The sequence below is a fragment of the Neomonachus schauinslandi genome, chromosome 9, assembly GCF_002201575.2.
Source record: "Neomonachus schauinslandi chromosome 9, ASM220157v2, whole genome shotgun sequence".
NCBI classification, from domain to species: Eukaryota; Metazoa; Chordata; class Mammalia; order Carnivora; family Phocidae; genus Neomonachus; species Neomonachus schauinslandi.
This window is the reverse complement of record NC_058411.1, coordinates 124,447,104-124,462,947: the sequence shown is the minus strand read 5'-3', so window position 1 is coordinate 124,462,947 and position 15,844 is coordinate 124,447,104. Positions and strand designations below refer to the sequence as shown.

Sequence of the window (15,844 nt, the reverse complement as noted above, 5' to 3'; positions counted from 1 at the left end):
ACCGTCCAAGAACAATAAATAGCTTCGAAGGCCAGAAACATGACTCCTGGTGTTCGGAACCTACAGCTGTATTTGCGTTTCTTTCACCATCCAAAGTTAATTTTAAGCGATTCCCCGGTCACAGCCCCGATCACAGAGAGCGAACCGAGATTTACTATGTCTGATGTGTTTATGACCACAGACGTTTTCATGTCTTCCTTTAGCATATTCTAGTCGCTGTCCTAGAGGCCTTCCTTGAGAGGTATCTTTGCTGTCCCCATCTTCGTTTCCTCTTGGAGCATTTATTCTCAAACACAGAAACTACTCTGTCTTTCTAAAAGTAGAATTCCAGGGGCGCCTGGGTGGTTCAGTCAGTTAAATGTCTGCCTTCAGCTCAGGGTCCTGGGATCAAGTCCGGCATCGGGCTCCCTGCTCAGTAGGGAGTCTGCTTCTCCCTCTCCCTCTGCCTGCCACTCTGCCTACTTGTGATCCCGCTCTCTCGCTCTGTCAAATAAATAAAATCTTTAAAGAAATAAATAAATATGGGGCGCCTGGGTGGCTCAGTTGGTTAGGCGACTGCCTTCGGCTCAGGTCATGATCCTGGAGTCCCGGGATCGAGTCCCGCATCGGGCTCCCTGCTCAGCAGGGAGTCTGCTTCTCCCTCTGACCCTCCCCCTTCTCATGTGCTCTCTCTCTCTCAAATAAATAAAAAAAAAAAAAAAAAAAAAGAAATAAATAAATACATAAAAGTAGAATTCCAAAGGCCCTGCGGAGGAGGGGGAAGGCACCGGGGGCAGCGGGCCCAGGCCAGGCGGCACTGTTTACCTGTCCCCATTGATGTGTTCCAGCTACCTTCTGCCACACCTCCTTCCATCCAAACCTGGCCTGGACACTCACGGAATGCGGCACCCCAAGGCCAACACCATTCAGAGAGTGTTTAAGATGAGTTTTGTTCCTGTCGGCTTCTGGCAAAGGTTTATAGCACGGATGCTGATCAGCCTGGCGGAGATGGACCTGCAGGTAGCCGCAGTTTCTGCTTGGGTGTGGGGGGGCGGTGCGCGCTCAGGGCACCTGGAGTCGTGCCCGCACGAGGAGAGGCCCTTTGCTGGAAAATCTTGACCGAAACCCCTTTTCCTGCAGCAAAGCTGCTGCCTTAGGCCCCGGAGGCCAGCATGAGCATAGCTGCCTTCTCTTCTGTCGGCTGGCAGACCCCTTTGCGCCATCCTGTGAATACCAAACCAGCACCTAGCTGGTTCCGAATACGCGTTTTAGGAGCCGTGGTTGTAAAGCAATCCACACCAAAAATCCCCTGGAAGGCTTGTTAGAACAGAAATGGCTGGGCCCCCTCAGAGGTTCCGATGCAGTGGGTTTGGACTGGGACCCAGCACTTTTCGTATCTAACCACTGTCCCCGGTGATGCCACGTGTTTAGAGACCACACCTGGAGAACCGTGGCTTTAGAACCGTGGTTTTGCCACTCGGGCGGTGCACCAGACTCCCCTGGGGAGCTTCTAACAGACATGGGCAGAGCCCAGGCTGCCTAAATTAGGATTTCTGGGGGCGGCATCCAGGCGTTGGGAGTTTTTAGAGCTTGCCAGGTGATTTCACCGTCCAGTCAAGCTCGAGAACCACAGGTGTAGATCTTTAACTTGGTCTGGAAGCAATGAAGACCTGACCCCAGGAGTTCCTTTCTGTGGGTTCACCTGGGGGGTTGAAAGGAGTCCTGGCTGTCAATGTTAATTTCATGCAAAACAGTAACATGAAAATAGTATTTGGCTAGAGTGGTGTTTCTCAAAGTGGGATTCCTGGACCAGCAGAAGCAGCCTTACCTGGGAACTTGTTAGAAATGCAAATCCGTGGGCCCACCCCACACCCACTATGTCAGAAACTCCAGGATGGAGCCCAGCGCTCTGTTTTTCACAAACCTTCCGGGGGATTCTGACCCACTCTACAATATGAGCACCCCCGGCGTAAACTTAGACTGTTGAATAATTGATGTTAAATTCAGCATGGGTTTATTTTTGCCACATTCTAATGAAAAGGCCCTTATGGAATTAACAACCCAGTGGCTAGATAAAGATATTCTTTGATCTTCCCATTTTACTGAAATGTTTAAAAAAAAAAAAACAAAAATGAGAGTCTGAAAATCTAACTGCTGTGGCCCATGCTGGGGTGGGGGAACTTGTTTGCAAGGCTTGGGGGGCCCACTGATGATGGGAAGAGTGGGTACAGGAGCTGGCCGGTCTACAGTTCCGATTCGGTCACTCTGCCCTCCCTTTGAACTGTCCTCCTGCCGCGTTCTAAGTGGGAGGTCACAGAACACAGGGTTGTCATCGTGTGAGGCCTGAGCTACCAAGTGGGCTCCGTGTGGGGCGTGGGGGGCCCGGGGCCCAGCTGGGCGTGGAGGCAGGCGCCCTTCCAGGCAGCATCCCTCCCTCCGAACGACAGGAAAAGTCCCATTGAAATTCAGATGAGGAGAGGGAGTTCAGTTTCAGGAGTAATCAAAGGCATACAAATTCAAGCAACAGATGAGATGCTGCCCACTTCGCACCTCTCAAATCAGCAGACTAAAGCCACATTGCCGGCCCCAGGAGCTTCACGTGTTCACATACTGTGGTCAGTGCATATATGGTCTAATTGTTTCAAAAGCGGTTCCTCGGTCCATATCCAGATCCTAAAAAAGTTCGGACCCTTTGACGCAATAATCCTACTGCTAAAAACGTGAGCGAAGGAAATCATTCGAAATCAGAGAACACTTTGTGACTTTTCGTGGTTCATTGGCCCATTTGAGGGAGCGAACGATTGGAACAACCTAAATATTCAAAGAAATGAATGATCTGATTGGGAAGTCACTGTATTTCACAAAATATTGAGCTTTAGAAAAATGACTTTTATATGAGTTTTTAATGGCATAAGAACAGTGAAGTTTTTAAAAGCATCCAAAATGAGAAATTTAGATAATTAGAAATAGAAAATATGGCTTCAGCTGTTTTCCAAATGTATACATAGACAGAAAAAAAAAAAAAAAATCCTGGAATAAAAGTTACCAAAGTCTCTCTGCTTAGTGTTAAGTTGTTTCGGGGTTTTTTGTACATTTTTCCGTAATTTCTACATTTTCTAACATGAATTTTTGCTTGTCAAATCAGGGAGGGAAGAGGTTTGAAAAAGAAGAGCCTAGTATCAATCCTTTGGGAAAAATGTGCTCCCAGGGTGTCGTGGGGACCCTTCCAGATAATGCAGTGTTTAATTTGGCAGCAGGATGCGTGGTGCAGGAGGAGGGGGTGGGAAAGACAGGGGTCATTTATCACTACGGGGCCAGGCCAGCCTCTTCATAGCTCTGCCCGGGGCCAGCGAGGAGGCTAGAATACTTAAGCAGGGTCTTTTCTCTGTCTTTCAGCTTTTTGAAAACAGGAAGAATACTAAAAGCAGACACAGGAAAGTCACCATTTATAGTTTTACAGGAAGCCAGAGAAATCGCTGCAGCACATTCAGAGTGAAAAGAAATCAGACCATCTACTGGCAGGAAGGGCTCCTGGTCACTTTTGATGGGGGCTACCTCAGGTAGGAATACTCGGGAATGCACCTGACGGGGTCACCATGGTGCCGTGGGAACAGCCCGCGTGGCGGCCTCCTCCGGAAGACCGTCCACTTGGTGTCCGGAGTTCTCCCAAGAGTGGCTTATCACGGCAGCCTGCTAGAAATAGGAGACCCTCCCCTGCAAAGGTCCAGAGCTCCCTCATCTCCTCCCCGCTCCTCCTCTCCCCTGGCAGGACAGGAGAGGTGAGGGAGGGTATGGTGACCACAGCCCAGGACTTGAGGGAAGTGGGCGGCCACTGAGCTCCGGGTGAAAGCCTCTGGCACCTCCGTGGTCACTTAGGTGACACCTACAGGGGCCTTGCTGCCATCTGGCCCTGTCCCCTTGTCCTAAGTGACGATGGCCCAGGTGACACCATGGATCCTCCACGTGACATAACAAGATCCATAACTTAACTCCCTTTTCCTGGTTTCTTTCCTTTTCTGAGAAAGAGAAAGACAGCTCAAGAGGTTTAATAAGTGACTTCTAATCGGCTTTAATAAACACAAAAGATTATTTCGTATTTACATTGAATTTTTCAAAATATTCTTCAGCTCCATGAGAAGAGAAGGAGAAGGAGAAAGGATCTTCTTTTGAGGGCCTGACTTGAGCCGTTCTTGGTGCCTGGTACTTTCATATAGATGTACCCACTTAAAGCTCACAGCTGCCACCTGGCAAACGAGAATCTTGTAGTTCAGAGAAGGCAAGAACCTTCCCTGAGGTCACACCTAGGGGTCGATCCCTGCCTGAGCATCCCTCACTGCAAAGTCCCCGTGATGTCCGCATCACAGGGCTGGGAAGTGGTGGGAGGACAAGGCAGGGTCACACACACAAGTACACAAGCACAGGGGTCCCCCTCACCGTCCCGCCTGGGCACAGGGTCCTGGGGTGAGGGTGGGGGTGGGGTGGTCCCTGGGGCTTGGGTCTCAGCCTGGAGGCAAGGAGCTCATCCCGGGGCCCTCCAAGGCCGGATCGCAGTGGGCTCTTCGCTTCTGGGTTGCAGTGTGGAATCCTCAGATGTGAACTGGAAAAAGAAAAAAAGCGGAGGAATAAAAATCATTTGCCAGTCAGAAATGAGGGACTTCTCTGCCATGGCTTTTATCACAGACCATGTCAACTCCCTGATTGATCAGTGGTTTCCCGGTAAGAGAACGTTCTTGAACCAAGTCTTTGGTCATGTTAACATTTCTTTACGAATCAGGGCGGGGCTCATTATTTTGGGAGCAGAAGTCTCACTGGGATCCAGCACACAGAAACCAGAGAGGTCCTACTGGCCCTTTGGCAGAATCCTGATCCCTGGGGGCATCCGGCTGTGACCTGGGTTTGGGCGCTACGGGGAAGACATGGGCCCAGACCCCACAGGATGTGTGCAGGCCTTAGCCTCGGGGCTGCCCACAGTGTGTGGGAAGACAGACAAGCCCTGGGTGCCCCACGTGGTCCAGGAAGACCCTCAGTGTGAGCTTCTCACGGGTCTTGTTTACACAGTGAGGACGAGGCTGAAATCTGAGGGGACTCCATGGGCGGGGTGGGAAGGCAAGGGAGCCACACCTGTCAAGGACTCCCATTTTCCTTTCCTGCCTGCCCCCACCCCCAAATCCCAGAGGTGACCAACCACCCACATGGCCCTTTGATCAGCTTCTTCATTGACAGTCCACCCAAAAAAACACTTTTTGGAGTGAAGCTTTTGAGGCCCTCTGTTTTGCTACCAGAGTGGGAACAAACCCGTGGGGTGTTCTGCAGGGAGGAGGCTGTGAGGGGCAGACCAGGCAGCCTCTTCCCCATGAGCCCTCAGCCTCTGAAGGCTGGCAGCTGAGAGAGCAGAGAATGGGTTTGGACTCCAAGACCTGCTTGGCCAGCGCCCTCACCTCCCTGAGCTGGCGTCTCTCCTGCCACATCACTGTGTGCCAGGACAGCGTCAGAGGAGATGCTTAAGGAGCATGGCAGGCTGTGCTCCGGACGCATGGTCTGGACACCGGGGCCTGGGGGCCTTCCAGGGCTGATGGGAAAGCTGACCTATAAGGAAAAACGCTTAGAAAGAGGCCAACAGGGACACTTGGGTGGCTCAGTCAGTTAAGCATCCTACTCTTGGTTTCTGCTTAGGTCATGATCTCGGGGTTCTGGGATAGAGCCCTGTGTGTCGGGCTCCGTGCTCAGCAGGAAGTCTGCTTGGGATTCTCTCTCTCTCTCAGATATATAAATAAATCTTTTTTTAAAAATGTAAGAAAGAAAGGGGCCCAAGAGAAGGCAGTTTGGTGTGTGACTTGTGGCAGTTTGGGTATGCTTGGTCATCCAAGGAAGCCTCTAGACCCATATGAGCCTCCCTGGGCTTTTGTGACGCCCCGCCAACCAGTGAGCCCCACAGCAGGTGCTGGGGAGATTTGACAGCTTGGTGGGGGGGGGGGGGCATTCGATCATCACCTGAGACAGGGCTGCTCAGGATGGCAACTGGCAAGATGTGTGACACACAGGCCTGCAGATAGCAGATGTGCCCAGAAGGTTCCAGGAGACCCCTCCTACCCTGCACAAGGCAGGCCATCAGCTCACCCTGAGGCACCTTGGAGGCTACTTCTTTGCACCTCCTTTCAGAGTGTGTGGAAAAGCTGTGTGCCTCTTGCCCCGGGGAACACAGGTAAAATGACTAGGTTCTGTCTATCTTATAATTTGTACTCATTTCTCCCCCCTGCCTTGCTCTTCTAGGAGGGATCATAGTAATTGCAAGCCTTATGTTTCTAATTTTAAGAATAGCTCCTTATTGGTTGTGGTTCAGTTTCTGGAGCACGGCATAGCTCAGACGCAGCCCGCAGCATCCTGCCGGGGCCCAGCTGTGCAGGAGGGATCCCCACCTCTCAGCCCCTCCTCAGCCAGCCCGCTGAGGGTCTAGACCACCCACCGGCTGTCCAGTGCATCCCTGACCTTTCCCGGTGCTGGGCTTTCAGGATCTTGCTCTCCAAAAAAAGAACCCAAGGATACAGTCATGGTTCAGCCACTCCCTAGGGTCCAGGCAGGAGCACCCAGACCCCCTCCTATGAAAAGCCCACCCCGCCTGGGTGCTGCTAGGGGACCTACCTGCGGCCGCCTTCATGTAAACTATCTCCTGCTCTGTCCCCATTTAGCCCTGACGGCCACAGAGAGCGACGGGACCCCGCTCATGGAGCAGTATGTTCCCTGCCCCGTGTGCGAGACCTCCTGGGCCCAGCACACGGACCCGAATGAGAAAGCAGAGGGTGTGCAGTACTTCGACATGGAAGACTGCGTGCTCACAGCCATTGAGCAGGACTTCATCTTCTGCCCCAGACACCCCGACCTCCCCGTGCCTCTCCAGGAGCTGGTTCCCGAGCTGTTCATGACCGACTTCCCAGCCAGGTAGGCCACCGTGCCCCTCCTCTGATTCCTACTTTCCTGCCGGCTCAAGGACGAGAAGGCGGATTCTCCTCGTGTTCGAGAAGGGGGCACTCCCAGGCCTACAGCCTCATTTTCCTCTCTTGGCAAATGCTGATTCCTACCTGCTGCCCTCAGGGTGGGCATTTGGATCCCATACATCTGTTCTTGCAGTGAGTCAACCTCTAACCTCAGATAATGACTGGGGAGAGAATGCTGGAGAAATAGAGAATGCTTTGTGGTCCCACCCAACAGGAAATGGTCACAAAATCCGAGTGCTGGGGAAAAGATGGACGGTTCTATAGTCATGGAAACCAGAAGCTATGACTCAGTGTCCCCGGAGATAATTTGACATTGGCAGTTACCAACTGTTTTGGAGTTACGAAGTCCTGTTGTTGTCTTAGTCAAAGGATTGCTATCTCTGGCTTCTTTAAAGAAAAGTAAACTTTTGGGGGGCGGTAGTAAGAATATTTATATTCTCATTTTTCCAAATTGCCCCCCATCCCAAAGAATCCATGTGGAGTCCTCTGAGATATCGCAGGATTGGGGTCGGTCTATCAAATTAAGAAATTGCTTCCTACATTGGATGGTGTCCCCCCAGAGCCCTTTCTAGTCACCCCAGTTACCTCGCCGGTCAAAATGATAATTAAACACCGCTCTTCTGCAAAATGAGCTCCCTTTATTCCTAGAACTCTTACGCGAGGGCTATCGTTTCTCGGAGACCACGTGCCGAGTTGTGTAGATGCATGAATCAGATTTTCGGGGGAGGGGGGCCCAATGAGGCATCGTCAGATGTTAGGATTTTCATTTATTTGCTGAACCTTGTTGGGTTTTATGCCCCGACTAGATCTGGGCTGTGGCATCTCCTGTATGAAATCGGGAAAGCCAGATTGGTTTGGATCGAATGGCAGGCCATAGCATGGTTCTTCACTGAAGGTACTTGGCCGGTAGTTGAAAAGCCTGACAATGTGGACGGGATTCCCAGCCCAGCAGAGGGTCCCTGGAAACTTGAGCTGGGGCCCAGCTGGGGCCCTAAAGCATCACACTCCAGGAGTTTCGGTGGGTCAGGGTTGGGGGAGTTACCAAGTATCCAGGGAGCCCTGTCCTGTGGCCCCGAGTTTACAGGAGTCCTAACAGAATGGCCTGAGGGATCCCCAGCATTCCTGCTGCTCCCCGTGCCCACTGGGGAGGCTCCCAAGGGCCCACACTGCCCAAGCAGGTGGTTTGAGGGGAGGGCACTTGGAGAAGAGCCCGGCTCCTCTGCAGCACCACCAAGGGCTCCAGGGGAGTGCAAAGCATGACGCTGAGCTGGGCAAAGGCTGAGCAGCTGCAGAATCTGTTCCTGGAAGGCATGGAAAATAACTGCCTGGTGGGGTCAGCCTATGGGGCCAGGATGGCTCCAGTGGAGGCACCTCATAGGCAGCTGGTGAGGGACCCAGAGAGACTCAGCAGAGCAGGGGGAGGTCCTGAAGTGGGAGGGCCTCTGGGCTGCCCGCCCCTCCCTCCCTGCCTCCTATCATCCCCTTCTCGCTCCCTCCCTCCCAGGAGTGACTTACGGTCTTTCCAAAAGCCCAAAAGAAATCTCCCCTTTACCTAGGATTAGAACACACAGACCAGGGAGGTCTAAACTCCCTGCCCTTGGGTGGAATCCTAGCCATCGACTGTGCACACACGGCTCGTGCCGGTCAGAAGGCGTCCGCGGCCGCTTACATCATTCCTCGCGTAATAAAAAGAAATAAGGAAACAACCAACCTAGCAGTAAATAAATGCAGCTTGTCTGATGGATGCTAGCTCTCAAAGCATGGAATCTTTGGGAAGAAAACATCCAAAAGAATTTTCTGTCTATGAGGGCCACTTGGCCTGGCTTCCCCCGGTGCTAGCCACCATGCATGCCTACGAGGCAGTTTGCATCATGAGCCCACTTTACGGAGGAAACCCAGGCTTGTTGAGGCTACATAACCTGCCTACAGCCATGGGTTATCCTGGATCTGTCTGACCCCATGGGTGGCTTTGAACTATGACTCCCTGCAGTGGAAGAAATGACCAAGGGTGTCCTCACATCCACCCACCGCCAGCCTCTCCGGGGAGCGGTAAGGGACCGGTTAGGGAGGTCTGACCCGTGTGCTGTGTTTCTGGCAGGCTCTTCCTGGAAAACAGCAAGCTGGAGCACAGCGAGGACGAGAGCAGCGTCCTGGGCCAGGGCGGAAGTGGCACCATCATCTACCGGGCCCGGTACCAAGGCCAGCCTGTGGCGGTGAAACGGTTCCAGATCAAGAAATTCAAGAACTTGGCCAATGCCCCAGCGGGTAAACAGGGCCCCGTGTTGTTTCTTTTCAGACACGTGCTCCCACGGAAGACTTGGGGAGACTGGAAGAGGAGAGGAGGGGGGACGAGGCTAGCGGAGGGCCCTGGGCAGCCGACCTGCCTTGTTCCTGGCAGGATGTGGGATAGGCCTAAAGGTCAGGCTGAGCAAAGCTTGGAAATTGTTTGGGGAGATTATTTACTTGTCTAGATGCGAGCCCCCAAGAGCACGGGCCATCCCTACAATTTCCATCTGCTTCGTGGCCGTCACAGGCCTGGCACATGGTGGGTACACACTCAGACGTCAGGTGGACCCCTTACCCCGCAGGACCCCTCTCAGCCATCGCCACTGAAGGAAGGAAGGTGGCAGTCCAGGTGAACGGATGGGGAAGCCAGCATGCGCCCTCCTTCTCTGCCACCCACACAAAGGAGGAAGGAGACACCCTCTTGCACACCAAGCACAGCTCAGAGCTGCTATCTACCTAGAACAACCCATCAAGGCTCCACACCCAGCCAGTGCGGGTACTGGGCGGCCCCCTCACTCCCAGCCGGCTGAATATCACACTTCTCACTACCCCCTGGCTTAGCATGTTCATCCTTATGATCATTAAGGTCGTTTACACTCTTGGTAGAAAAATCAGAATCATAGAGCGAGGTAGAGAAAGCAGATCAGAAAGGAAGAGACAAATTGTTACTATACGAAGAGAATGACTTCCTGCACAGAAAAATCCGAGAGAATCTACTGACAAATATGAGAGCCAGTAAAAGTTTCACGGAGGTGCCAGACGTGAGCTCAGCCTCAGAATTCAGCAGCGTTCTCGTGTATGGCAAAGACCCGTTGCTAGAATGCAGCAATTAAACTGTAAGGTGTGGAGGGACAGTGAATATATACCGTTCAGTTGAGTTCTCATTTAAATCCTAGCGAGGATGTGCATGCCTGTGTGTGAGAGAGAGAGAGACAGATCTCACTCGCTGATTCTAAATGCGTATAAAGTGACAACATCCCAAGAACAGCTGGGACAGTCCTACAGAGGGAGGCAAAGGCAAGAGGCCTGCCCAGCAGATGTCATGACTTACACCCCTGCAGACATGAAGGCAGTGTGCTCCGGGGCTCGGCCAGGCCCGCTGGGGCGCAGACACAGCCGTGCGTGTGTGTGGGAAGCTGGTACATAGTGGGGGTGACATCGTGACTTAGAGCGGAGAGGCAGACTGGTCGCTAATTGAGGCAGACCCTTGGGTCAGACTTTACGCCATAGTCAAAAAATAAATGCATAATGGCTTGAAGAGCCAATGTGAAAAACAAGTTTTATACTCAAAAAACAAATTTCGCTGGCCTACACACAGATCTGGCACAACTGATGCATTTTAACTGCCAAGGGTTTTTTTTTTTCATGCTGTTTAAACCTCCGTGTCCACAAATCCCTGATTTGAAGACCTGAACGTAGGGGAGGAATAGATTGGGATGCAAAAGGACAAGCAGGGCCTGGTGGACCCCGCTTGGTGACCTCAGGGCCAGCCACAGACCGGTGGGTGGTGTCCTGCCCCCACTGACTTGGCAGGAGAGGCCCTTTGCGAGGGGGTGGGGGCCTTGGGCCGCCACCTTGCAGGGGTTACAGCGCAGACTGGAAATTGCCCTCTCCTGCCAATAGACCTTGCTCCTCTGACCTGAGATGATGTGTCACAGGCCCGTGGTGGCCCCAGGTTTCTCTCTGGCTGAGGAGAGAGTGTTGGTTCTTTCTTGGCTACTGGCGGGGAGTCGGGTGAGCATGCCCTCAGCATCCCTGTGGCAGCTGGGGCCTGGTCACCTTCCAGTCCTGCCGCTTGAGCCAGGCTCTGGGTGACACTCAGGGATGCAGAACTGGAATAGGCTTAAATGCAGCTCCCCCGCAGCCCCTCGAGTCCCCGTGGGGCAGCTCTGCGTGTGGCAGGACCCCCACCCGAGTGGCCCTAGAGAGGGTCCCTGGGCAGCACTGATGGCCACGCTCTCCCTGCAGACACCGTGCTGAGGCACCTGCGGGCCACGGATGCCATGAAGAACTTCTCGGAGTTCCGACAGGAGGCCAGCATGCTGCACGCCCTGCAGCACCCCTGCATCGTGTCGCTCATAGGCATCAGCATCCACCCTCTCTGCTTCGCCCTGGAGCTCGCCCCTCTGGGCAGCCTCAACACTGTGCTGTCTGAGAATGCCAAAGGTACCAGTCGCGCCGAGAACATTCCAAGGGGATTGCCCGGGGCCCGGCCCCGCCAGATACAGCCCCTGGGAGGCCAGAGAGCCCATGGCCGGCAGCAGAGGCCCCAGGGAAGCAGGATCCCTGGGGCTGCCCTCCTCCTGCCTGGCCTGGCCGACTGGGGCAGAGCACACCTGCCCCATGGCTCCCCTGGCCAACTCCCTATGGGCAAAGAAAGGCACTTCACCAGGTCTACACCCTGAACGGTGGTGTTGGCAAGGCTGGAAGAGCTTATGGTTTAGAGTCAGACGGGACCGCGTTCCAAGTCCTGGTTCTCTGCCATAATCCCGTAAATCAGTACCTCGTTTACTGGCCTGTAAAAGGAGGATGGTAATAGTCCCACTGAGGGGGGCAGTTGAGGGTCTCAAATGAGGCAGCCCAAGGGGGCCTGAGCAGTAGCCTCATGCCCGCAAGCCCACCAGCCGCATAAAGCTCTCCTTTCCCCGGAACGCACAACGCGTGTCCACCATCGTTCAAACTCTGAGACCCTGGGGTCGGTTTTATCTTATTTTTTAATGAAATTTTAAAATAATTTTCCTCAGGAAATGAATAGGGAACTAACTTCCAAAGAGCTGACAGAAGGAGAGGGGTAGCAGTCTCTTGACTCAGGCAGAAGAAACGCATTAAACTCAAATCGTTTCTCCCTCAATGGAAGAGAACTTTTTTTTTAATGAAGCTCTTATCCCCACAACCCACCGCTTGACAGTAGAGCAAACTTGGCCTGCAATGAATTTTGAATCCTTGCCCTTTTAGTAAAAACACCAACAATTCCAGGCATGAAATACCATGAATGAAGCTATAACAATAAGCATCTCTCTCCTAAATACGGTTTTATTTCAGAAGGTCATTCTCTATCTCCACTGGCATCCAGCATGGGGAATGATGAGAAGTGTCCGTAGAATATAAAGTATCTGGGGAGAGAGAAGGTGAGAAAAGACCGCTGTTGTAATGGTAGTTTGGTATTTTTTTCTTCTTTGCAAAGATTCTTCCTTTATGCCCCTGGGACACATGCTCACCCAAAAAATAGCCTACCAGATTGCCTCCGGCCTGGCCTACCTGCACAAGAAAAACATCATCTTCTGTGACCTGAAGTCAGACAACATTCTCGTCTGGTCTCTTGACGTCAAGGAGCACATCAACATCAAGCTGTCGGACTACGGGATTTCACGGCAGTCATTTCATGAGGGTGCCCTCGGCGTGGAGGGCACCCCCGGCTACCAGGCCCCAGAGATCAGGCCTCGCATCGTGTATGACGAGAAGGTACCCACAGCCCGGCCCACTGTCAGCCCGGTGGCACCTGCAGCTTCTGAGCTCTGTTTCCCCGGGCACTCTCCTCTCCCTCTCCCATGCTCGACCAGGGGGGCTCTGGCTTGAACCAGAAATGCACAGGGGTCTGTGCCCACCTATGAATATCAAGGTTAACTTCTCCTTAGCTTCAGGAACAGTGAAGTCTCCGACCTCTGAAGTCTCTAACCTTGATTCAGAGACAAAGTCAAGGTGATACATAGTGGACAATGAGTCCAGGACAGAAATGGGTCTGCATTTGGCTCCCAGCTCTGCCATTTAGACATATAAAATGGGGACAGTGGACCAGCCTCCTGCGGGCTTATGCGGAGCAGTCAGAATAAGGATGGCAAAGCCTCCTGGCCCGTAGCTGCTGTCCCCAATGGCAAAGATGGCCGAGACAGCATGGCCAAAGCCAGGAAAAGAGAGTGAATTCTAACAAGACAAGCATGGACTCCCCGAGCAGCTGCATGGCCAGCCTCGGCCAAGATGTTAGCTGAATGTTTACCTTCTTCCCTGAAAGCTGTTTAGTAGATACAGGCAGGCAGACAAGCTGGAACCAGCTTCCAGCTAGTGTTAGCCCTGGTTCACCAGTCACCCAGTCCTGAAACTCCCCTGGTCTATAATTTTTCATTATTTGGTGGTTTGCAGATGAGTCATTGCCTAATTGCTTCAAGAATGACCTAAACAGCCTGTAGTCCCCATGCTGTACGTTATGTCCCCATGATATTTTATAACTGGAAGTTTGTACCTTTTGACCACCTTCAAATAAAAAAGGAAAGAGAATGACCCTAGTGGGGGTGCCTGGGTGGCTCAGTCGGTTAACCATCTGACTCTTGGTTGCGGCTCAGGTCATGATCTCAGGGTCACGAGACTGAGCTCCATTGAGTTAGGATTCTCTTTCTCCCTCTCCCGCTGCCCCTACTCCATCCCTCTAAGAAAAAGAATGACCTTAGCATGTGTGGGTTAACTCGTCACCTGCAGCTATTAACCAAAATAGAAAAGGCAAATCAGAGTAATAAAAATAAGAGCTTCTTAAGTAGCAGGTGATACAGACCAGACACCTCGAAACTAAGATTATAACAGGAACCTTCACATCGAAAACTCTCAGGTCTATGTCGGCCATTCTCCTGCTAAAACGTTACCTCTCGGTCCTCATGGAGGCCAAAACTAACTTCTCCTTTTTGGGCCCTTTGATGACATTAAAATTAGAGGAGTCAACATGCTGTGATTTAGGAGACATCCCCCCTTTATGATTTGCATACACTGCCCTTCTAGTGCTAAGCTCATTTAGCTGAGGGTCCATGTTCTCCTGCCTTTTCTTGAGTCTCAAGGATAAGGAGCATGGCATCCTTGGAGACCTTAACCAGTGCCTGATGGCTAGCAAGGTCTCAGTGTGTGTTTATTAGATGGATGGGTGGCTGGCTGGATGGATGCATGGATGGAAAGAAGGACGTATGGGAGGATGGAGAGGCATATGGACAGAAGAACAGATCATCGGATGGCTGGATGAATGGGTGGACGGGAGTATAGATAGATAAATATGCAAAAGGGTAGGCAAATGGGTGCATGGATGGATAGATGGATGATAGATGAAGAAAAGTAGGGGGGGGAGGGGGAAGGGAGGGAGGAGGGAAGGACTGGAAGGTGGAAGGCTAAAGGGGCAGAATAATGGATGGTCAGATGGTTGGTTGGATGTTTGGACAGGTGGGGAGTGATGGATGCATTCATGGATGGATTGATGACCGTCTCCCTTTGGGCAGGATCCCTGGTCCGATTGTGTCTTCTGCTCCCTCCATCACAAGGCCAGCTTATGAAAGCTGCTGGGCCCAGGCAGGGGACCTGACTTGGCTTGCCTCTTTGCCCAGGTAGACATGTTCTCCTATGGAATGGTGCTCTATGAGTTGCTGTCGGGACAGCGGCCAGCACTGGGCCACCACCAGCTTCAGATTGCCAAGAAGCTGTCCAAGGGCATCCGCCCTGTCCTGGGACAGCCAGAGGAGGTGCAGTTCCATCGGCTCCAGGCCCTCATGACGGAGTGCTGGGACACGAAGCCTGAGAAGGTACCTGAGGGCCCGGGGCCTGGGGGCCTGGCACCTCCTGCCCCTGTGGTGGAGGCTCTGGATCTCCAGAGTACATGTGTATGTCTACTTGCCCATCCTCGCTAAGGCTCTGGATCTCCAGAGTACATGTGTATGTCTACTTGCCCAACCCTTCTCTGCTCACCTCTTCTAGAAAGAGATAGATAGATATTGCTCCTCATACATCCAGCTTATTTTCTTTGCATGCGTGTTACTCTCGGGAAAAATGAGCTCTCCTTTCCTCCCCAGCCTCTGTGTCACACCATCAGGCAAGCATAGCATCCCAACCCCTTTATAGCAGTAGAGTCCCCACGCGAGAGCAGAGAGAATGTACGCATCTCTTTCTAGAGTAATGGGGAGCAGGTTTGCTTGTGAGAGCAGGAATCATGATGTCATTTTAAAGCTTAGCTGTTTGGGGGGAAGAGGCCAGTGGTTTCAAGGTTAAAAGGCATTTATCAAATTAGAGGGTGCGGATTTAATGAACTGGGAGTAAAATAAGGTCTGAGAAAAATTCCCCATAAGGTTGTACGTCCGTGGGCATGGGAGTTGGAACATCAGAGTTTAAGCTAACCTGACCACCTAAGTTCAGGTTGCTAAGGAGAGTGATGACCCAGGCTGCCAGACACTCTGGCCCCTGCAGTTGTCTTGGCCTCTTGTTTTGAGCAGTTCCTAGTCCTTCCTCCCTTGTTCAAGACCATCGGTTTCACGGGCAGGATAGGCATCCGTCTGGTCGTAAATGACTCTTGCTCACAGCTCCGGTGGCCTCTTTCCCTCAGCGACCGCTGGCCCTGTCGGTGGTGAGCCAGATGAAGGACCCGACCTTTGCAACGTTCATGTACCAGCTACCCTGCGGGAAGCAGACCACCTTCTTCTCCTGCCAAGGCCAGGAGTACATGGTGGTGTTCTGGGACGGGAAAGAGGAGTCCAGGTAATGTCCCGAGGTTGGCTGTGCCCTGCTAGTATCGGGGGGGGGGACTGTGGAATTGGGGAGCAGGCAGGGATGACCACGGTGAGAAATGT

The 15,844-nt window shown here is 52.5% G+C and overlaps 1 protein-coding gene across 1 annotated transcript in view; it reads left to right on the top strand.

The window, feature by feature from the left end:
- Positions 1 to 15,844, top strand: part of LRRK1 (leucine rich repeat kinase 1) — a 120,575-nt gene that overhangs the window by 91,603 nt on the left and 13,128 nt on the right. The window contains exons 20-28 of the mRNA XM_021680646.1: positions 828 to 999; positions 3,376 to 3,539; positions 4,556 to 4,695; positions 6,666 to 6,915; positions 9,070 to 9,236; positions 11,226 to 11,423; positions 12,442 to 12,719; positions 14,612 to 14,806; positions 15,601 to 15,752. Of these exons, the coding sequence (XP_021536321.1) occupies positions 828 to 999; positions 3,376 to 3,539; positions 4,556 to 4,695; positions 6,666 to 6,915; positions 9,070 to 9,236; positions 11,226 to 11,423; positions 12,442 to 12,719; positions 14,612 to 14,806; positions 15,601 to 15,752 (1,716 nt within the window). The remainder of the gene's footprint in view (positions 1 to 827; positions 1,000 to 3,375; positions 3,540 to 4,555; positions 4,696 to 6,665; positions 6,916 to 9,069; positions 9,237 to 11,225; positions 11,424 to 12,441; positions 12,720 to 14,611; positions 14,807 to 15,600; positions 15,753 to 15,844) is intronic.